Raw genomic sequence first — 24692 nt, 5'->3', positions numbered from 1 at the left:
TAAACTACCAATATTCCACAGAAAGAAATGTTGTGCGTGCCAATGCTTAGCGCTGGAGAATAACGTTGGGAAGGTTTCTCCCGTGACAAATAAACCTTGACGTTGACGGTACAGTACATACGTCCTCCTGTATGTACGTACTACACTATACTCAGTAGCCCAGTAAGTGAGTACTCAGCTCAATACTGTACAGACGTCAGTATTGATGACTACAACAGTACTAGCAACGGTAAACACGGACGTTATACAGTACCAACAGCAATGGCACTACAGTTCAGTCAATAGTCAGTACAGTACAGTATTTCACTGTAAAGAAAGGCCTCTTATTTGTACTGTACACTGTACAAGTAGGCAGTGCCATGATACTCAAACATGCCGTCGTACTACTGTAGTAATACTACATGAATACAGTTTACTGTCATACTGTATGTGTGATACAATAATGTGACGATCGTGGCGATTGGGTTGTGACACTACTGTACTACGCGTAAACAGTCACTCGTCACTGCCGTGATGTACACATTTGCACAGTGTACTGCACAGTATGCCGGTGTCACCAACGTCGCAATGGATATGGCAGCACTATGGACTACTATCTAAAAAGAAGCGACGAAACGGCTTCAGTGCAAAATAATGTAGAGGTTTACCACTTTTTTACGCATTCTACTATAAGCTAGCGATGAAACTGTAGACCATATTGCTTAAAACCAAGCTTAGTAGGCTAAGCAGGCTAATAGCAGCCAATTTTGGATAGCGATCGTGGACGTTATACTGTAGGGTGCTGTTACAAACATGCGATAGAGTTGAAATGACCAGTAAAATGTACTGTAGAATCAGCCTCCACATTACAGTACAGTATTCGTATACTACAGTATAAAGTACTGTAGTAGAAACAAGGGTTTTCCTGTTCTGTTGCGTCTCTTTCTAGCGTACCGTACACTGTACACTGTACTGTACTGTAACCATACAGTACTGTACAGTATAATGACTGTGACGTCGGACTCCAGCGAATGACACACACTGAAGATGATACTACTGTAAGGTCAGCAACGCGGTAAACGTGGTCGACTTCTCTACTGACGTCTTCTGTAGCCTACTGTACACTGAGCGAGAGAGAAGCTGCTTCGTTTTTCAGTTTGGCAAAATGCCGAGTGTAGAAGCTTCGCAAATTGAGACTAATGGCAATGGAGAGCAAAATATCGAAGAAGAGCCAAGCAAACCCGTCATTGGAATTATCTATCCGCCTCCAGAAGTGCGCAGTATCCTCTTCAACCATTCATTATTATACATTCAACATGATTATGGATAGGACAGTCACACAGTCCAATGCTCCTTTCTTTTTCTTAGACCACTTCTCCTTGTAGGTGCTAGAGAGTATAGAGATTGTTTCACTTTTATTCCATTACTACCTGTTTAATAGGAATAAAACGTTTTATAATACGTTAAAAAAACACTTTTACTGTAGTAGAAAATTCATTCACTCCAATCTTGTGTAATCTCTTAACGTAATCATACTGTAGAGTAGTGTATGTAACAGTACTGTTCAAGATGTAACCATCTCCTATTTTCATAATGATACTTACAATTGGCTGGACACTGAGACTCAGTGTCGAAAGTAGAATGACATAGATAAATTGTACGGGTATAATTAGGTTGTTTTGAGCTCAATACTATTTGAATTTTCCTTACTGGAAAAACTGATATAACAGCAAATTGATTCAAACTTGCTATTTTCACTACATACTCCATCGTATACTATATCAATCCATCTGAAGTTAATGGACGCTTTACTGGCTTGTATTGTAAATTCTACTGACAGCTAATTTACCTTGTACATATAGTGCTGTAGTACCCGCACCTTTCAAATAGAAGCCGTTGCAATTTTAAGCATTTCAGAACATTTTTTGAAATTCCTAATTTGAAAGCAATACACTCTGTAGTTCGATGTACGTGTACAGCATCTACCTAAGCAGCACAAAAATACCCTTTCTACAGCAATTATAAATTATTGTTGTGAATGATATACGTATATATCTTATACTTCTTGTAATTTATCCATGTACGTCAACGTATTGTTGTCCATTACGTAATATCTTATATTGTAACTACTGCAAAAATTGATAAAGTTGATATTAGAGGCGTAAAAAACATTGTTAGATCCTTGACACCAACCAACAACAGATATCGTTGATAAAACGGCAAGTTTTGTGGCTCGAAACGGTACGTATATATTGGTTAATCTGCTTTCTTACACTCAAAGTTGCATTCACAATTTTTCTATAGCACAACTTGTTCATTAGTACTGTAGTGAAAATCGACTTTGTTGTAAGATAGGTTTAAATTTGAATTTATACTAAATGCTATGCTCTAATCTTATTTGTATGTCGCTTCTAGGTTTGGAATTTGAAACTCGTATACGTCATAATGAAGCAAATAATCCCAAATTTAACTTCTTAAATTCAAATGATCCGTATCACGCGTACTATCAACATAAACTAATAAACTTTCGGGAAGGAAACTCAACCACCGAACCTCCTGTACCGTTATCCTTGCAAGAACAGCAACAACAGCATCAGCTACAGCAGCAGAAACAGCAACAATCTATACAATCGCAAATTACTGAAACATTTATACCCAAAGATCCTCCACCTGCTCCTCAATTTATAGCTGAACCACCTTCGATATCGGCTTTTGATCTGTAAGATAAAACCATAAAAATTCGGACTGTGCGAGAATTCTCGTTCTTAAATTCATATTAATGATACTATCGAATATTGGCGCGTTGTATATCTTTTAGGGATCTCGTCAAACTGACAGCATTATTTGTGGCCAGGAATGGTCGCCAATTCTTAACAAATTTAATGAGCCGCGAGCACAATAATTATCAGTTCGACTTTTTAAAGCCTCAACATTCACTCTTTCAATATTTCACTAAACTGGTAGAGCAGTACACCAATGTTTTGATTCCTCCAAAAGACATTGTACAGAAATTAAAGGAAGACTGCAGAGATTCGTCTAATGTATGTTTATCACAAGCTATTTTTATTCATTTTCGCTTGATTCATTTGACATGCCGAGTTTAAAGTCTCGTAAGTATAATGACCGCATTTTATATCGGTATCTGTTTAGATACTTGATCGCGTAAAGTATGCGGTAAATTGGGGCAAGTACAAGGAAGAGCAGCGACAAAAAGAAGAAGCAGAACAAGATAGAGAGAGAAGTAAATAAATCCTTTTAGTCTCTTGTTAATTTTGAATTCTTTCAATACTGCTACATATATGACAAATGATTATGATTAATATATTTTTTAGTTGCATTTGCACAAGTTGATTGGCATGACTTCGTAGTTGTAGAAACTGTTCCATTTAAAGATGACGAAAAAGGTTTGATTGTTGAACGCAGCAAGTAGTATTGAATTTTCAGATTGTGCGACGTTAATGAACGTTGTAAATATTTTCTTTCTATCATTTTTATGGCCACAGACAATCTTCCACCTCCTGTAACACCGGAAGAATTGGGCATTCGTATCATAGCACAGCAACGTTATGAAGAAGAACAAAGAACTACTGAAGTTGAAATGGAGGTTGATGAAGACGATCAGGAAAGTTCACCACCCCCACTTCCACCCACCGAAGCGGATAACGCTAGTATGCCACCTCCACTACCTCCTGTTGCTAATGCTGTCGTTAAGAAAGATTATGATCCAAAATCTTCTAAAAAGCTATCTGAATCAACTACCCAATACCTTATATCTCCATTGACTGGTGAGAAAGTACCTGTCGACAAAATGGACGAACACATGAAATATGGTCTTCTTGATCCGGAATGGCGTAGTGATAGAGATCGGTCGATGAAAGAAAGAATGGAACAATTGGCGGTTTATGCCGTTGGTGGTGATATAGGTGATCATTTGAAGAATTTAGCTTCACGTCGTACCGATATCTTTGGTGCGGCCGATGAAGAAACCATCATCGGTAAGAAGATTGGAGAAGATGAAATTGCTAAAGCAAAAGATCAAAAAGCTATCTGGGATGGTCATAGTGGAAGTATGGGATCAGTTACTCGAGCTGCCCGAGCCAATATTACTACTGAAGATGTAGAAATGGCGGAAAAGAGAGCAGCAGGTATTACTAGGGAAGGAGAGGATAATATCGGTCCGACTGTAACTTCAAAGACAACTGAATTGTCCCATTTGTCAAATCCAACACCTACATCGAGTACCAACACGTTACCACGTCCACCTATGTCTATGCCATCATTACCTCGTTCTCTACCTCCTCCTCCTCCTCCGCAATCCTTTGCGCCAGGCATTACTCCAATGCAATCAAATAATACTATGAGGCCAACTTCACTTCCATTTAGTCACCCACCACCGCCCGGTGTTCCTTCGCATGCAAATCCAGGAAACATGCCACGAGTACCGATGCCACCTCGGCACGGCTTTATGTTAGCTCCACAGCCTCCACCACCAGGTCAAGGAGGTTTTGCCCCACGACCACCAAGTGGTATGCTACGTCCAAGAGCAGAACCTACTCGTGAACCAGATAAGGCAGAACCATTACAAAAGAAATTAAAAGCAGACACAGATACAGGCCTTACTCCTGAAGCAGAATTTTTGGCTAGAAATCCGGTTCGTAATAGTTTCCTGTGTCTAATGCTACAGACTAGCTTCTGATGTAACAACTATTACCTTTTTTAGCCGTTCGTCACGTTCAAAGTGCAAGTACCATCCTTACCTGAAAAGAATGAATGGAAGCTAAATGGCCAGATGATATCATTCAATTTACCTCTGAAAGACCAGGTTATGACTAATTCATATCAACATTTGTACTTGATATTATATTCCTCTATTATTCGATATGCTAACTTAACTAATACTATATGAAGATATCTACTATTAAGACGAAAATACATGAATCAACTGGATTGCCGTCAGGAAAACAAAAGTTGCAAATTGGGGTTAGTAGCAGCACGCTTTGCTGATGTTGTGTCCTTTAACTTAAATCTAATTAACACAACAATTATCTATATTGTTTCCGATATTCTTAGACTATCTTCATCAAGGATTCCTTCAGTCTTGCTTATTATAATGTAACCCCAGCAACCGTTATCCAGTTACAATTAAAGGAAAGAGGAGGAAGAAAGAAATAATTTTTGCGTATTTGCGTTGATGGAGACTCTCGTTGATTTGTACAGACTTGAAAGTTTTAATATTAGATAACAATTTTAAATCACCTTATTGAAACGATCTAAGCTGAATTTGCAAACTGCTGTACTAGTCAAATTTCATTACTTAGCCTCTGCGATATGATAGCAAGGCTACAGTTGCAATTTTGATGTTGTTTGGCATACTCACATGATGCAACCATTACATTCTTTGCATTCTACTTTTCTTTCGAATTATGTTAAATGCTAAGGATAGCATGAAATTTGATACAGCATAAACCTTTTAACTTAACTTAATAAAATGGTCTATTTGGAATGTTATACTGCAGTAAATGATAACTTATGTTCAGTAGTATATAGCACAGTTGACCTTCGACTGATGAATAATTTCAATTGATTACTGTATCCCATGTAGCAAATGTGTACTATTATATCCCTATACTGTACGTATTAAGTCTGCCATTGCACTTTAGTGTGCAATGTCTTGTTTTTGTGAACTGTTAAAACGTTAGGCTAGCCCTTTGAAACTGATCAAAAAAGTCTAAGACTACTTCGTTTTATATACCATATACGTATATACGAATATGCGGGTATACGAGTATATAATCTGATGCTTTTATATTGCTCTACAAGTATTCAACGTTAAATGTAATAAAAATGCCGCGACTCACTTGCAATTCATTTTATAAGAATAGCGGCTGTGTTATCGAAATGTTTCTCGCCACCTGTCCTAATAGAAAGTATTAAACATGCAGGAATGGTTATTACGGTAGCAAGGCTCTTAATATTTGCATTTGTAGACTCATCATGACTTTGATTAGGCTATGAAAATTATAAATAAATCTGTTAACGATTAACGGCTGTGTTCAAATGGTTATAACGTGAGTAGATATGGTAATCTATCAAATGGGAGACTTCCTTATAAATTAAAGTAATATTTAGGTTGAAAGTATCAAAGTAGCATCTATGCATAAGACTAACTGTACGCAGTGTTTATTAGTCCCTCATTCAATGTAGAGGCATGGACTACTAGATCATAGTAGAGGGTAACTAGGACTTTGTTCTATCGCTACAACGCAAATGCTGAAATAAGACATGACAAAAGTTTGTATGCGTTATTGCTCGCATAGTAACGTATCTGTACAGTACCAAAAAAAACAGAAACTACTAAGCGAAAAGTATAATCATATAGTAGAAATACGGAAATTCCGATTAGTATTAGTACAAATTCTAATAGTTCAGCTTCAAGCAAGCCAACAATTGTAACAAAAAACAGCCTTACGCAGAAAAAGATGACGTCATAGTAATTTCCTTTATTACTTTGCAGAATGGTTAATATTCATATAACGTTTTAAAATTTACTAGTTTTATATAAAATAATTTGGAAGACAAGTTACATGAGTTGCATTAATTCTTCTTGACGAACTAATTTCACAGTAGTAGGTATATCCATTACTTTATACATTGTATCTTGATACCGCATTAACGGTAATAATATAGTTAATTATAATTCACGGTATAAATTACAATATATTATATCGTCGTTGTAATTAGTAATTTTAAGAAATCAGTTTTATTCTAGCCAAACTACTATGTATTGATTTTTATATACGCCACCAAGACTATTTCGATGGCATACTAGAAAGTTGAAAAATTAGTACGTTTAATTGCCTTCTAAAATTATAAAATTCAGAAAGGAAAGTACGCAGTGTTTAGAAGCTAATTTTCACTATTTAAGAATTCTCCTACATAATTACCAATAAAGCCAGAAACTAAGTATACAGTATATACTCATATTTTTGTACAAGTCAATAGTGCCTTAATAGCTGCACTTTTAAGCGAGGCTTTAGTTTTGCTAATAGTACCCGTAGTACTGTATATGCTATTACGTTAATTGTAAAAAGATCTCAGGACGTCAGAGAAGCATAGTGCATAACTGTATATCATGAATGCTTTGGTTGTTTGAATAGCGATTACCATTACGACTTGTCATAAAATAGTTTAACTGATTTGTGTTTAACACACACTACCATCCAAACATATATTCCATTACTTTAGCAATTAAACCATCATTCTTTTGAGGAGTATCAACCTCTGCAGAGACCTAAAAAATTTATCAAGGAAAGAGTAAAAATTTAAGAATTTATTATATAATTACTAATTCCATAACGACATTATAATCAATACAACCTTATTTTGGTTATTAACTGCGCTATAAGTTGCAACCAGTGGGCGAATTCCAGCAGCAGATTTTGGTGTTGAAATATTAGAATTAACTGGGTCCGGACTTTGAATTGTTGAAGACATTTCTTGATTACCGATTATAGCAATCTGCATAATAAAACAGATTTTTAGTATTAGCATAAAGCAACCATAATAGTGTCACTACGTTAATGTAAGTCGATTTTGGATCATTTTCAAAGATAGAATAACAAAAACCTTGTCAATGCACGGTCGAACACCAACCATTATTCCGTTACCGAATATCCTTCCTGATTTACTTATAGCCTACAGTTAGCATTGGAGGGATCAGATACAACTGGGTAGGACCAAATATAACTGGTAAAATTTATAAGTTTTACACACCTTTTTCGCTTGGATCTTAAATTGATATTGAATATGCATCCAGTTACTATTTGCCAGCATCTGTTTGGTAAAGGATAACCACTAATTTAGTATATTTATGCCTCACACTATCACATCAGAAGTCATTAATGACACTCACCACATGCTTTACGATTACGCCATAATGGGAAAATTGCTCTAGGATATAGGTTGCAGCTGACGGAGGAAAACTAGAAATAACAAATAATTGTTTTAGTCAAGATATCTCCAATATGCTAAGAGAAAACTGAACTTTACACCCGGTACATTTCCGTATTTTCATCTTAACTTAATGCATACCCAAATATCGTTACCCAGCATTCATCAAATACATCATCGCTAGTAATTTCTTCTCTGTAAATGGAAAAATTTGACAATCAATGCTTTAATTACGAATCTAAGACTGCTTTTGCAAGGTTAACCTTCGTTGGAAAAAAGTAAAGAAACATTTCTTTTCAGTGATCGGAAGCTTACCCTTGAGTATAAAAAGGATCAATCTGAGTAGGAGAAGATACTTGAGAAGCAAAAGACTGACCAAGAACTCCCGCTGCATAGTATTAGAATATATACGGATATAAGATTATCATAAATCAATCAATAAAATACATAATGAGTATTTATCGTAGCTAAGAATGACTAATAATAAATAAATTAAATATTACTGGAATCGTAAATTGAAGTTCGTGTCGCATTCATAAACTCGCTCGTCTGACTTTCATTCAAGTTGTCACTCCTCATAAGGTGTCCATACGATGACTCCTGAAATTAGCAGCAAATATTATCACAGTTAGCATTGAGAATAATTTATTAAATAATTCGGATAGAAGAAAATAGTTGTTACATCGATGCTGTTATGAATACGAAATGTTACGTACGCGTTTGCCATTCAGGAAGCTATCTTCCAATCGATTTATTTTAGATGATGTCTGATTTTGGTACATGCTATTGGGAGTACTATATTTTTTATCGGCGCTTTCATCGTAAATTTAAAGCAGATATGGTTAGCATCAACTTGCCTGCTACGAAAAGGAGTTGACCCACTACCATTACCCTTGCCAGTAACCCATGGAGCATTTCTATGTGATGACGAGTCTTTGTTGGTTAATGTACTTTTCTCACGCGATAGGTTTCTCCGTGTTGGATGGCCAGTATTTTGATGATACCGTGATGGTGTCTATAACAAGAGAACTCTATTAAACCCATCGCCACAGAAACAATGTTATACTTATCTGCTACAACCGTCATGTAAAGTAATGATCGTTACATCTTGATGTTATGAAAGTAAATCAGGCAACACTATTTTTTCGATATTATTGTACCTTGTCTCTTACAGTTGTGTATGGTGCAGTATAACTGATGACAAAGAGACGAAAGTTATAATAATAATACTATGTCATTTTTCAAGTAAGAGACTCCGGCACTGGAAATGGAGTTGTAATAATATAGACAGTACTAGAATGTTAACAAATGTTACCGGTGCCAAGCATTTACTTCTACGGACGCGCTAAAAGTAAAATGAGTGCACATACATTTCCTTGAGGCGTTCCTCCACCAAGCAAGTATCGTGGTAGGTAATTGCTGTTGGAAGTTGGCGAAATGGATGGTTGATCAGTGGTATATTGCTGTTGTTGGTGTTGCTGAATAGTTGAAACTGTAACAATTAGAATAAAAATTGAGTAAACGGTACGATTTTCCATTCACCTTGTACTGTAAAAACAAATATCATAGTGTCCGTTTTTGGTTTGTAGGTGGTCAAATACACAAGGATAGTCCTGTATGCTACTATATAGTAATTTGTGTAGGAGTAAAACCTGTTTGTAACAGAACGATACATGACTTGCACTCGTCATGACCAAGTTTGCATGTCTGACTTTTAGTTCCATTCAATTACTCGTAGCCATAGACGTATATGTCATTAATGGATTGATTCACTTCACAAGTAGCACTTGCTACCTATTTCCTATGGTTGTATTTGTAATAATACACGTATTTTATGGGATAATATAGAGGAAGTAACAGCATGTGCTATCCATTTGGCGTTGTCCTACAGTAGTGCTGTAGTGTATTGCATTTGTAGTCTTGTACAACTGTAACGGTAAAATAGCGTCTATTCTACAGTACTGTATTCGACGTCCATGGAAGTATATCGTGTATATTGGTAGATAAAGGGGCAAAACGAGATTATCATTTACCCTTATTATCAAGATACTGCATCAATGGCATAAAATAATGCTTACAAAGTTTGATAAAATGTAGTTTAAACCATTACTCTGAGTCTACATTGTCAAGTTGATAGGCTACACTTGTTATGTAGTTAAGCAGGCATTGGCTGCAGCATGCAGTGATGCCCATCCTGCAATACGCGCATGCAGTACTCTCTGCTGTGCATACTGTTACTGTACGTATTTTGATCAAATCAACTGATTGTGTTATCCCTATTGATATTTCAACATACATAAGCGGATAGAATATTGACAATATTACGTCTGACTGATTTCAATCATGATTGAATGGCTTATTTCCGTTTCAAATGTGTAAAAATAGCATGGGATACTCACTTGCGATGCCCGATTGAAGATCCATCCTTTCCGGATGATTCGCTTCCTTTTCGCATGCTATGGCAACTCGTTTTAGCTATGCCGTATACTGTAGTAGTGCCCTGACTGCTGAGCTGAGTACAGTACTTTCCACACAGTACAATACACTGTTGTTTACAGTACAATGCACTACAGTACTGTACCGTGCACTGAACTACAGTACTTTCCACACAGTACAATACACTGTGCACTGAACGACTGTACTGTACTGTAGTGATTAGGTACGGCATGAACCAACCAGTCAATGCCAACTGCTCAAGTCTAGAGCGGACTTGAATTTTGGCGCCAGTCGACGATTACTGTACTGTACAGTGTACAGTACAGTACAGTACCTAGCACCACACTACCGCTGTCCCAACATTGATACTGTACAGTGTACAGTGTACAGTACAAGAGATTAGTGTCAACCAGGAAGTACTGTAGTAGGACAAAAATACACAATTTGACCAGAGTCCTGCTAGCTGTCCAGCCTGTCCTAGTCCTGTAATTAAAGCAGAACAATCATTTCTAGTGTACTGTACTGTGCCGTCTGCTGCCTACAGTATCAAGAGGGGACTGACTGTTCTGGTCATACAGTACAGTACAGTACAGTACTGTACAGTACAGTACTGTAGCAATGTACTGTACTGTAGCAATGTACTGTACTGTAGCACGACTGTCAGCCAAAATGATGCCAGTAATAAATACACTACAGTAATAGTCAATTGTTCACAGCGCAATACTCTGATATTGCTCATTACTTCCAAAAGCTCTTTCATTTATTACCTTTTCTGAAAAAAAAAATTGGTTCACTGTGCATTAACCTTGCCACCTTGTCAATAAGCGGATTAAAACAAGGAGAGATCAATCAAAGAGCAATGGTATATCTATTACTGTAATTGAATGATCATTACTATACATAAATAAATACTATTTTACATACAGACTGTTGATTCAAAAAGACCTACCAAATGATAATGAATAGTAGAGTGACTGCAGTGCTAAGACTACCACTTCTCTAACAATCTGACTGACATCAAACGCTGCAAATGTTCTTCACTCTCCGATCTTGCAATCAATGCTATTGATATCGACTATCTGTAATGTTTTCGTTAATTCTGTCAATGATTCTAGTAAAATTCAATTTCACGCCAGCATTGTATCCTATTATTCTTACAGCATCGTTTCAACTGCGCTGCAAAGAATTTACTTCTAGATAGATCTCTGTGATAACAATACAAACGCACCCGTAGTTATATCGTATGACAAATGCGTAATTTTACCAACCAACAGCAATATATTGGAAATGAATATCCCCAATATAAAGTCATTAGCAAAATTCTCATTCATCGAGTAGACGAAATGGACTAATAGTAAAGTGCTAGAAATGACTTGGAATGATAGTTTTGCGTAATACCGTATCGCACGATCCATACTGTACTGTACTGCTCATCCAATGTTGTTGAATGACGTTAGTACCACTACCACGATATGACTATATCATACCATAGCATTTGCATCGCTTGGTCAATTTATTCAGTACAGTAGCATCATACTATAGTTTTATTGCTAAATAATCAGATGATGGTTAATGGATAGACTTGAAATCATGTTCAGAATTTAAATGAATCTACTATATACGTATTCACTACTGTATTACAGTGATAACGAAAAATGCCTTCGATAATGCTTTGCTGCATAAAATTGTAAAAATTAAATTGACTGTAGACTGTTTATAGTGTCATGATAACTGCACCGTCAATACAGTACAGTATAGTAACTCTATTACATCATTAATTAATATTTCTCAATAAGGAGTTTAAAAATGCTGATGAATGCACAGTGACAGAGATATAGAAGCATATGGGTATAGATCTACTTCATGCAAATTAAATGGTTCTGCAATCTGCGACAGCCATATTGAATTCTGTAGTAAATAATAGTCAACCAATTCGATATTCGTTGTATAGTAATACTTTTATAGTTCATTATGAATTATAATTATTTATGCCTTAATTGGAAATGCCACAACTATATCCACCTTACGATAGCTTAAAATCCTGTGGAATGTCAATTTTATTATACATGCTCAAAAATCCATTGCTAAGACTTGAATCCCGAGATACAGTATGTACATTTGAAAAAATGAACAAGTACAATACTATACTGTCTTGAGATACGTACTCTTTCGTGTACGTACACAGTACTATCTCCATATACCCGTATACTCATGCTAATTGATAATCCACAGATACTGTAGAGATAATAGAATTAATAATCACTTCCTTTTCAATTAGTAGTAAGCTGATAGCTAAATCCTATTCTCCAAGTCTTTCTCCTTATTTATTTACTACTTGTTAATTATCAGTCATTTCATTCAATGGTTTAATTATCTGAAACCCTGCTACATAAATTATCATCGATCATACCGTGCTTTCATCAAAGTAATTGAAGTTGACTGTTTATATAGTATCTTCGGTAAATGCGTTATAAAGATCTAATAAAACCGTTATATTAGATTAGTTAATACATACTATTCCTACGATGTTTTATCTGTATGCAGTCAAATAGTGAAATAAATATTGTGGTGTTTTGTACTTTTATCATTTTAGGGTAGATTTCGAGCTATCGAAGAAACATCATCGGATGGTACTAGTGACGACGAGATTGCAACCAAAGAATCCCAGGTAACACAGTGTATTATCTTATATAATATAGGAAATTGTACTTAAACAAGATAGTAACTAGATTAATGAAACTAAACGCTGACCACTTAATTTATGTACTCCTTGCAGAGCCATCATCAGGTTGTGTATAAGATACACAATAGTTATTAAATTGCTACATTTCAAAGATCCAGTCTTTCCCATTAAGATTAAACATCATTAGATCGATAATCCTTTTACCTACAGCACAGTATACCAACGTTGTTAACTTTTTCTCAAGTTACTGGGTTTATTGATATCAACTTTCCTTTTATAGTCCAGCACTCAATAACGGACATAGTATGGCATACAGCATTCTCGCCTGCCTACTGAATAGTTGATAGTAATATTAGAAATGTAGTACACAAATTGTTTTCACCATGCTATAGGCTTTTGTAAAATACAATACCTATCAAAATAGATAGTCTAAAATTTTCGCAATGTAATATGGTATAATTATTACTGATGTTCTACGTTGCAAATTACATGAATATAAAAGATTACAAACTACTGGCAGAAAGATAATTTTTTAAAACGTAATATTGATATCTTTACACTACTTCTAGGAAGCTGAGGCCAAAGGTAAATATTATGATGCTTTAAAATCTCACTCGCAGGAAAATTATGAAGAGGCAAAAAAGCTTTACACGCAGGTCTTAAATTCTGATTTCATAAAAGATGTAAGTAAAGCTTGCATGCCAATGTATTATTGCTGATAACACCAAAGGATTATTTGCTAAACTTTGTATTTTTTCTACAGTAGGTGTGTTTTATTTTTTGTACGGTTGCAACTATAAAAGTTCTTATATTTGATACCATTTTATAATATCTATATATATGGCTTAGATCTTGAAGCATTCAATTGAAAGCAACAAAATGATCCACCCAGCATTTCAACTCAAATATGCTGTACATAAAAATCTCGGTAGCATTGCGGAAAAACAAGAGTTTTTCAGTACAGCAATTGACTGCTACAACAATGTATGCTTGTATCTATAGTTTACTGTTAACTCTGTATATACCTTTATTAAATAATGACTATTTTATGTACTAACAGGCCATAGATATCGATGATACTGATGTTAGCTTATGGTCTCATGTTGGCTCTCTTTTTATTAAAATAAATAAATTCGCTGATGCCCGCACCGCTTTTCAGCAAGTAATCTTTAAACTAACTACTAGAACTACTTTATACAGCAAGCTGAACTTTAACAACTGTTTACTGCTCTAGAATTAACTGTTTTCAATGATATCGTATTTCTGTGATATAACCAACCGGTAGGGACTAATTCGAAATCCCGCATACAGGCCTTGCATCGATAAATTGATGACTCTCCTATTTGCTGTTGGTGACTATCACAGTAAGTGATATCCTTAAAATGATAATGAAAGAACAATTTCTGATTTTTAATATTATATTGTTTGCAGTATTAATGCATTTGTATTGATATTCAACAAATATTATATATAACCCTTACAGATTGTTTAAATCTTATATTCATTGCATTGGAATTAAGCTGTGCAAACAGCAGAGGTATGGTGCTTTACACCTTCAATTGATTAAATAATTTCATGCATTATTATATTTCATTAATGATCGCTGTTTTAACACAATTAAATTACTACTACTAGCATGGTGTTTAAAAGAGCAAATTTTTAAGGAATGCCCATATCTGGCCGACGTAAATCAAAATTATATCTTGCAAAAGTAAGCAGAAGGGAAGATATTCTATATATATTTTAATTTACCGTATATACATATAGGCATGGAATTAACCATCTCATGTGATTTTATATGTATTGTAGGATAGGAATTTCTGAGAGCTCTACGGCGATTGACCCTGAGTATAAACAACAGGTAAACAATCTCATCTTCCTTTTATCAATTCAGTATCCTGATAATATTGATATCAATTCCTTTTTAACCATCTTTTGGTGATAATAGATTATAGAAGAAGCTTTGTCAATGCGAAATGAGCATAAGAAACTTGTCGAAATGACCCTCCCGGAAGCGGTTCATCTCAAAAAGCCTCTAGCTAGTCTGACGTAAGTTATCTTCTTTATTGCTCACTTTGCTCGTTAATTATATATAGGTTTTTAGCTTCAAATGATAACATTTATTCTTGACTTAACTTTATGATATTCTTTGCAACAGCTGGTACCATCTTGGACAGCATTTAATAAAAATTTACGACGACCTGCAATCTTTACCAGATGCGGTAACTCTAGCTTATACTTAAAAAGAAATTCTACTCTTGGTCTGGTTTAGTTTTAGTTTAATGATTAAACAATATTATGAAGTGACTCATAAATAGTCATCTTATTCGGTAATCTATGAAACTGATAGTCAATGCTGACATTGATCGATCTGCAAAGTATGGTACGACCAAAAAAATCTAATAGCAAAGGTATTACTGTGTTTAAAATTGTTTTAATTTTTTAATATTAGATATACATTATTATATAACATGGACGAGCAACACTATTGCTAAGATTAATATAGATTGCGTTTTATTATATTTTATACGATATATTTGATGCATTTAGATTGTAAGTTTTACTTATGTATTTTTACTTAAAAATAAAAACAGAATTGATGATTTTATTTTACATAGATAATAATGAATCCCCCACGAAAGAAACAAATACTGATGGTAGAAAACGAAAAAGGATAGCCTCTGAGAAAGCTCGAGAGCCATCAACTCCGGAACCAAAGAGACGATCTAAACGAGTAATGACTCATTGTTGACACTTAACAGGAGATTCAGACGCCTGCAAATACATCGCTATCTATGCTTACCTGCAGTACATCGTATACTTAATACTCATTCTAGGTCAGAACGGTCAGCGCTAGTGATGATCAAAAAAGTCAAGCTTTTATAAAAGAATTAACCAACCTTATTCCGAAATCACTCCAGATGTAAATTATTACTATTCTACTGTAACTATTCAATTTGATAAAGTCAACTTCAAGTTGCTATGTTGTATTTCATGTGCAGAGACATTAATAAGAATTACGATGCAAAAGGAGCTAGCCAAGCAGAACTTAAAACAAATTCTGGAAGGTTAAATTATTAACTCTTTCATTGCAAAGTAGCTCTGATGATAATACTAATGAAATATCATAAACTATTTGAATCGTCAAAGCGAACAGAAACAAGCTGCAGCAGAACAGAAAGGTTGCCTTAGAGAACTATTCGTGACATGATATTCTTTAATGCAATAGGCTTCTCAGCTGTAAATTGTTGTAGTATCTCGCTTGCTAACGAAATATTCTCTTAATCAGGTTCAAGCTGGTCTACTCTTGGTGACTCAGAAATGATTGATGAATCATTTGACGTTCGTGAATTTATCCACAAACAAAATGATCATAGGTAATATATAATAATGTGAAAAAGTGACGTATACATAGTAAAATAGTTCTTCACTGTTTATGATTTTTTATAATCAAGGAATATCATACAAATTCTTCAAGATTTTATCATATCATTAACTACAAAATGGGCGATGAAATGGTACCTAGATTAATTGTCTTCAAGCTCTTTTTATGGACCTTTTATTGCTAATTACTTATATTAGTATCCTTTCAAATACCTCTGTAGGCCAGAAAATCTGACTGACATCGTACTAAAAGTTTACGCCAGATTAAGACCTCACATCATACTACCGTCTATCTTCAGGTAATTTGATTTTTCGTACATTAATTCCAATAAAAGTCAGATACATAAGCGTTGTTGTAATTACAGTGATGAATTAGACGAGCAAGCCTGCCAAGAGCTAGTTACGGTATGATGATAAGATTATACAATATATCTAAGCGTGAGGCCTTACTGTCTTCATATATGAATATTGAATAAAGAAGTTACTGTACCTAAATTTTCTGCTGGTTGTATTCATGCGTTGTTTTACTGGTTAGTTATGTCTCGTAGTTTTGGAACTTCAGCTTGATACATGGCTGTGTATGAAAGCAAAGTCTAACAACTATTCACCTTCCAAAGTAACTCCTTTGTAAGTATACCGTAAAGACCGGTACGACCTTTTCTATGTTATGACAATTTGTAAATCTGACACCGTAAGAACTTTATAATATCGTTATCCTTAGAAAATTGCCAGAATGTCCGGTCACTCTTCCACGTTCCTGTGTTGGAGATTGTATCCAAAATGATATTACGTTCATTAAGAATTGCGTTTTCACGGATCGGTTATGCTTTTACAACAGAATGGAAATTGCAGTGCGAGGTATGAAAGAAATCAGAAATGCAATACATCACTATAAAAGTATGGATTAACTTGCAAAATTATTATTAGTGTTGTGGGCTCAAGCAAGGTATATGATGCACGAAGGTCAAATAGATACTAGTCTGTATATATTAAAACAGGTTAGTAAGTTATGTATTAATTTTATAATTAAATTACTAATTATTCAATGTTATTCGTCGTACGTGATAGTGTCAGCAAATAATTAGTAATGGCAGCCAAGAAAATATTTCAGATGCACCGAAGCAAGCTTGGAGCATAACATTAACTAACTGTACCCTAGATAGGGAAATATCACAAGGTTTGGTGGTGGATACTTAAATACTTGTTACGTATAAATTGCTTTTTAAACTTACAAATTTAAAATAACATCTATCACAGAAACAGTTGCGAAAAAAATTAAATCACTTCTACGCTGTCAATCATTTGATGAAGTAAGCTATATGCCATTAGAAACTATTTTTTAAATGCAATCTCTTAGTACTTGTTCCGAATTAAATAATTTAGTAGGATGCACAGTCATTCGAGTGATTTAATTGTACTCACTATTAAAATCGATGCGATCTATTCGTTATGTCAGGTCCAGCAACTATTTCAAATAGATGAATTTGAGAAAGTTATAGCTATCCTTGAACTAAGACTAAATGATGAAGGCAATAAAGAGGAAGTATGCCTCTCCGTAACTGATACGTTTTTTTACGAATCACATATTCTATACTAGTTAATGGATACATTTTTTTAAAGTCACTTGAAAAATACGATAATACCATCCCTGAGAGACCCGCTCATTTTATGCTACTGTGCGAGAGCTACTTGAAACTGAAAGATTATCATGTAGGTCCACCTAGCATGTAATATCGAATAGAGAAAGAAATTGAATCTATTCTGTACTATAATAAACTACTTAGGCTGATCGAACTATTTTTAATTAAAATAATTTTGGCTTACTAGGGCTACATTAAGATTGCTGAAAAGACTCTGCATGAGATCATACTTAAATTAAATTCAAGTGCTGCTTGGAAAAATATCGTTGGTCAATTGCTTAATGAAATACAAGAGTGAGTATTCTAAAACAATTAGCAAGTTCTGATATATCCTAAAACATAACGAAACTTGTCTACTTTTATAGTTGTTTAGATCAACATCCTAAATGTTTAAAAACTTTAGAATGGGATAAAACCGTTCGCTTTGTTCAAAATATTATTCAGGTACTTTCGTATAGAAGTATTAATCCACAAAGTAATTGCCAGATTAGCTATTACTTTACAATAATAATTTCTGTCTATTCCGTTTCTAATTAAATGATCTCCGTCAGATGATTGATTTGGTAATGAATACAGACTCAGTTGATACGAGTGAAGTTAACGTGCAACCTTGGATCTGTTTGAATACAATTGTTAGACAGTAAGTTTACAAATAAAATATTTTTTACCTTTACTTTACTCAGTTATATGTGAATCATTTCGGTCTAAAATGTATTTAAATGTAGAATGGAAAGCGAAAGGCATTTAAACGAAAACAAGAATGGTAACATCGACACAGCTGGAAATAATCTAGATCTTGCCAACGGAAACCAAACTGAATTGGGTGAACCTTCTGCATCTCACTGTAATGACTCTACAGCTAGTGCTAATTCTTTTACTGAACCTTGCATCTTTCAACTGTTAAAATGTAGTCATCAATATCTAGGAAAGTAAGTTACTCGCTAGTTTCTTAAAGTTATGTAAAATTTTGTGGCATTCTGCATTCTCATATCCTAAAATTTGTGCAATTCATTAAACAAACTTATAGAAAATCATGGTGTTGTCGCAATGACGGAGCGTTTCTATTTTTTGCGGAAAAAACCTTTACAGAACTCCTAGACGAATACGACTATTTAAAGGTTCTATTCAAATCGAAAAAATTCAAATTTGATTAAAGATGTAAATCTGACTCTGTGAATGCGACTTTTACATCGTGACTAGGACTACATCAAAAAGGAAATAGAGCAATGCTACTATTGCTTGTATGGACATCCTAGAAAAAAGTCTAAAGTATAAGTTCACATATTTAAATATATATACTATACAATTAAACAATGAAACTGTTAAATCTATGCAAATTATTTTACAATTTCTTCCCTTAAATTGAACTGTTAGGCAAAAGCCTTTGAACAGCACTTATCGCCACAGGTAGATTTTTATATCATGAAAATTACAGAGAAATTATTCTTGTATTCGTCTAGCACTTATACCCATATATTTAGCAGAAATGATTTAATTTACAGTATTTTAGTCGCAGTTTATAATAGCTTGTTATGATATCAGAAATTAGCAATTAAATGTGCTAACTATGCTTAGGTCGAAATCAAATGGGAGAATGTCTCTGCTTTATTCAATTTTCTAAAACCGAATCCATTACCAAATTTCAATAGTCCTAAGACACAATCTATATCCCTAGAGGTATTGCATTACTGTACTGTTGTATGTCATTGTTGTTACCATCACTTGAAATAAAGGTTTCTTAAGAATTTACTAATGACCAATTTTTTCAGTCACTGCCTATTTTACTCACGATTTCAAGTACTGTCCCTACAACGGATCAAATCGGTAACTGTTTCGATATATAGTATAAGGTTGCATTATTTTAATTACATTATCACTGTTGGATGACTAAACCTGTCACACTAAAGACTTTCTAAAGTTCGACCTTATTAACACAATGAAAGCTGTATAATGTTGCTATTAAATTTTTTTGATCTCGTTCGCAGAGGATGTAGCCTTCAGGTTTAATGAATACCTATCTGGTAATAATGAATCCTTTTCTGATGGCTTATCACTTGTAGATAATAACCAACCAACGTTAGTAAAATCAGGAACTGCTGTTATCTGAATATTAATTAAACAAAATTTTTCAAAGACGTTCTTCATTGTATATTCCAGATCAATCTTAAAAAATCTATATTACGTGCTTGCGGACTCTTTCTTTAAAAATTTCGAATACAAGTACAGTATTTATTACAATTATGTGGCAAATTCATTTTTTCTGTTTCTAAAATATTCTATTTCTATTCTCAGTAAAGCTATCAAATATTACACCTACGACATTTGCTATAACTGGAATCATTTTGATTCATGGATAGGAATGGCATTAGCATGTAAACATCGAATAGAAAGTAAACTGAATAATGTATGTTTTAAATAGATATAGTTGATTTTTGTAGCAATGCGCTATATATCGCAATAGCTTTGTCCCTCCCAGATGCACTACTCTATCGTAGGGATGGTTACAAATTCATAACTTAGCTCAAGCAGTAAGATAAATTCTGTTCTAATCATTATATATATACCTACCATTAAATATTAGCGTGAAAATCGATTTGATAAGGCTCTCTTAAAGCATTGTTCATTTGCTTTAAAGTAAGGAAGAACAATAATGATTTGATAATGACCTAGTTATAATTACCGGTAAAGCATGTCAATGATTGATTAAAATCTCTACAATGATTTTTATCTCTCAGATGCTTTGAAAAGGCTACACGTCTCGATGATTCCTACTGTTTAGTTTGGACAGAGGTATGCTAGCAGAGAAAGTAAATTTTATTTATCATAAATGGCGGTCTTCTTGGTTTTGCAATATAACGAAGGATTCTTACTTGTAAGTTAATTTAACCGGCGTTACGTTATTACAGTATGGATCTTTAGCGTATATGATGCAGGCTCATACCTCAAGGCGGATGAAGGAAGTAAGGTTCATTTATTAATCTAAACGAAGGCATCGTACGGATGTAATTTTATTGCAGCACATAAAATATTTTTTTTCACTTTCTTGTTGCAGCCATATAGAACTATGTATGCATCTAATACATCGGAGAATGACGAATTTATGATTAAGAAACACAAAGAAATGCTTGAATTAGCTTTAAAATGTTTCCTGAAAGCAACATCGTTAGCAGGTGACAATGACGAAAAGTGGTTCTTGTATTACATGACTGGTAAATGTTACGAAAAGTTGAAGATGCCACCGAAGAAAAGCTTAGATTTATACTTGAAGGTTTGTGATTAAGCCACTAAATCAGCTCTGCTAGTTATCGATATTAAAATAATTTACTTAGCTAAGTGTTGTGTGCGTTCTTTAGGCTGCCTCGCGGCTTCATCACGAAAAAGCAGACTATCCGAAGAAAGTAACATACTCCCAATCAAGCCAACTTTTAGCAGTAGAAGCTGTAGAAATACACTATCGATTATTTGCATCGATGCTGAAAGCTTTGGAAAATAACTCTGAATCACAACATAAAGTGATCGATGAATACGTATCAAAAGTTTATAAGTTACCGTTTATTTTAGCTGAAGAAAAGTCTAGTAAAGATTCTGAAAAAAATATGCTTGATCAAGATCGTGTAGAGAAGATAACCAGTGCAAAAAACGAGACAGCAAAGTCAAACCCTATTCATTCGAGAAAAAGAGTAAAGGAAGAAGACAGTGATACTAACGATACCCGAGATAATGATAAGAATCTATCGGCTATTCGTGTGCTTAGAGAACATGATTATGTAGAGAACGCATGTCGTGCTACCATTAATAGAAGATCTACAATTACTAGGCGAAAATCAATCGATAAGAAAATCAATATTACTTCACCTGTCGGCAATCAATCGTCTATAGTTAAACATCAAAGGGGAGATACAAATACTGATTGCTTAGATGAATCCGTAAGCCTTACTCAGCAGTCCGAAACAGTGGAACTCCGTCGCTTAAAGAATATTGAATTATGTTTAAAAGGCATTAGTATATGTCTCGATCGGTGTTCATTTAGTTACAAGTCTGTATATCGACTTGCTTCTACGCTGTTCTATTCCAGTGTTCATAAGGTAAATTTGCTTTACTAAACAGATCACTTTTTTATATACTTCTTAGAAAACTTTTTAAAGGCGTTTGCTTTGGAAACTTACGTTTATACTTTAAATTTTGTTCTTATTACGCATAACGTTAAACCTTAACTGATGAAACATGTATACTTTATCAGGATATCACTCTGTGTCGTTCACTGTTACTAGGATGGAGTAAATCAACTTCAAGCGCATTCCCAACAAAGACAGATGTCCAATTTAATATTCCAAAATATAGCATTTTCTGTCTAAATAAGGCGAATTTTTTTAGTGTAAGGCTGTAACAATGCAATAATTGAAATTTTATAAAAGTCAAAAAGTGACAAATACGCCGCCTATTCGATGCATACGTATTAAAGGATTTAACAACTAATCCTTCTAACTTATTTTCGGTACAGTCCATGTATAAAAACCCCGTTGAAGACTTTGAAAGGTTAGTTTGTATTACGTTAATAAATAACTCTTATTTCTCAGCTTATTCTTAAGTCTTTTTTAACCCTCTACGTTTATACTTTTCGTACAACAGAGCAGGAGGATTTTGCGCTGCTATCAATAAATCATTGCTACTTCTGCTTAAAATTCTAGCTGAAGTTAAGGATATCTCCATGATATTTACCCTTTCTGGTATATTGGACAAAAAGCCACAAGATAAACGGTAAGTGTTATCAATTCTCTCCTCAGAGGATGACGATAATAATAATAATTCAGGCCTTTTCTAACACTCCAAGAGTCATTTTCCAATATGTGTTATTTATTCAATTCAGGAAGTACATGAAAGATGTGGATAGATGCCACCTAGCAAAGAAGGTAATTGTCATTAAAGTTATCAACTCTTTATTATAATTCCAGTCCAGTAGTAATTTAAATATCGTAATACTTTTAATTACGGACATTTTAGGCGTATCTTATAGGAGTTGGTATTGTTTCGGAACTAGTTGATCAACTAGAATGTAAGTGTTCAGCTCTATTGTAGTCGATTAGTGATAAATAAATATCATTAATGCATGCTTCTATCATTACATAGTTACAACAAGCGGTGATGTATCGGATGAAAAGGCTAACTTACCGAAAGATTTTAATGTTAGTGAAATAGTATTCATTCAATTACTATCAAAATACCACAAATGCTTAATATACTTGTTTCTGAATTTGATAGAAAGCAAATCTCACTTCAGCTTTACCAAAAATGAAAGAGCTGAAAGACAAATTTGAGGACGAAAATCAGGTATTTTCGAAGGAATTACAAAATAATGTCATCTGCACAACTACGCTAGTCTACTTGCATTTATTTGCTATATTAAACTTTATAATACAGGTTACAGAAACTTTGTTGGCTAAAGCTGAAAAATTATTGTCCTTAGCCAGTGATAAGCAAGTTAGTATATTATTAACTATCGCATTTACCGACTAATTGCCGATAGTCGTTTTCAAATAAGACTATTTTCATACTTTACTCTGGTAGCTTTGTGCAGTAAATATCTTCTTACTAATTAATAAGCTACTACTTTTTCTGATTGTAGCCCTCAGAGACTCAAAAGGAAGAACTGCCAACAACTTCAGATCTTGTAAACTAGTACTGCACATAATTGGGATCAATTTGTAAATAGCTATACGAGTCTTGTTTAGTCTACCGCTAATGTAGGCCCTTGTAGACATGTACTGTACTAATGTAATTAATATAATGAATTTTTTAAATTACCGTGTTGTGTTAAGTAATAAAACACCATTACTTCACATCTTGGAATGAGTTAAAATCATGAAATATTAAAAACCTATTTTGATTTCTTTAAGGATTTTAACTAAACCCGGCATTTTTACGTATGCGCCGCAGTATTATATTTATAGACATATACTATAATTAAAACGATATCGCTCGAAAATAAATTGTTCAACATTGGTGATTACTATAGTTACTGGATTGGCTCCATTGATAAATCTTTAAAGTGATTTCATAAATTAAAAGCTTTTAAAATTATGTCGTTATTGTCAAAACCTTATTCACAACCTTTCCATGCTTACAATTCAGATGCTACACCTATTCACAGAAAGCGATTTGTTTATCACATTTTATGATGGATGCTAATAACGCTGTGCTGTGACAAAAGATCCCATGTTTTAATTTGCGACGAGTGTGCGAATGGAATCGATCTATACCATGACGTACACGTATACAATATAAATACAGGCATCTCAATTTTATCCTATGAACTGATGTAAAATTTATCGGGTAACTTGTGACCAAACTAAAACATACTGTAACTATTATACAACTGTATTCATGCGCTAGGTTATGACTCATGATCATCGTCAAATCATTGATTTACACATAAAACTCTGATAATTATAATTAAGGGTACTATATTAACCGCAACTGTAGTAGTCTAGTATAATCTTTGAGTAGCAGTGATTAAAATTTCCTTTGACTTAAATTGGCAACAGCGTAACGTTGTAAATCAAGCGATTCGGTATGCAAGAATTTGTCACAATGAAGTCTTTCAAATTTACAAATTTATTGTT

At 34.1% G+C, this 24692-nt stretch overlaps 3 protein-coding genes across 3 annotated transcripts; 2 read left to right on the top strand and 1 right to left on the bottom strand.

Annotated features, from left to right (window-relative positions):
* Nucleotides 1–1144: 1144 nt before the first annotated feature.
* On the top strand, nt 1145–5151 carry TRIADDRAFT_19623 (uncharacterized protein; the record flags this gene model as incomplete). The annotated part of the gene is made up of 11 exons (XM_002108643.1): nt 1145–1259; nt 2182–2220; nt 2395–2537; nt 2589–2698; nt 2798–3020; nt 3130–3220; nt 3312–3383; nt 3483–4630; nt 4700–4801; nt 4888–4959; nt 5050–5151. 11 exons carry the CDS (start codon nt 1145–1147, stop codon nt 5149–5151), a joined length of 2217 nt encoding a protein of 738 aa, XP_002108679.1.
* A 2041-nt stretch (nt 5152–7192) lies between these two features.
* TRIADDRAFT_51854 (uncharacterized protein) lies at nt 7193–10353 on the bottom strand (the record flags this gene model as incomplete). Its single annotated transcript, XM_002107853.1, has 10 exons — nt 7193–7270; nt 7357–7497; nt 7606–7674; nt 7753–7812; nt 7892–7961; nt 8071–8124; nt 8245–8317; nt 8821–8944; nt 9300–9421; nt 10329–10353. 10 exons carry the CDS (start codon nt 10351–10353, stop codon nt 7193–7195), a joined length of 816 nt encoding a protein of 271 aa, XP_002107889.1.
* Nucleotides 10354–12368: 2015 nt separating this feature from the next.
* TRIADDRAFT_51853 (uncharacterized protein) lies at nt 12369–23749 on the top strand (the record flags this gene model as incomplete). The annotated part of the gene is made up of 46 exons (XM_002108642.1): nt 12369–12473; nt 12959–13033; nt 13618–13731; nt 14109–14210; nt 14334–14412; nt 14532–14585; nt 14684–14759; nt 14858–14909; nt 14997–15097; nt 15207–15270; nt 15399–15459; nt 15667–15782; nt 15886–15971; nt 16051–16116; nt 16199–16230; nt 16338–16425; nt 16654–16731; nt 16768–16837; nt 16968–17059; nt 17154–17290; nt 17360–17430; nt 17501–17609; nt 17690–17742; nt 17889–17975; nt 18053–18142; nt 18260–18366; nt 18438–18516; nt 18624–18712; nt 18798–19001; nt 19100–19190; nt 19447–19479; nt 19648–19749; nt 20654–20706; nt 20808–20862; nt 20979–21032; nt 21125–21340; nt 21426–22157; nt 22313–22447; nt 22574–22608; nt 22702–22830; nt 22940–22982; nt 23074–23125; nt 23200–23255; nt 23332–23400; nt 23491–23550; nt 23696–23749. 46 exons carry the CDS (start codon nt 12369–12371, stop codon nt 23747–23749), a joined length of 4506 nt encoding a protein of 1501 aa, XP_002108678.1.
* Between the last annotated feature and the right edge of the window lie 943 nt (nt 23750–24692).

Source organism: Trichoplax adhaerens, genomic scaffold (assembly GCF_000150275.1).
Source record: "Trichoplax adhaerens TRIADscaffold_1 genomic scaffold, whole genome shotgun sequence".
Taxonomy (NCBI): Eukaryota; Metazoa; Placozoa; class Uniplacotomia; order Trichoplacea; family Trichoplacidae; genus Trichoplax; species Trichoplax adhaerens.
The sequence above is the reverse complement of the archived record's forward strand: the minus strand, read 5'-3'. Positions and strand labels throughout refer to the sequence as shown.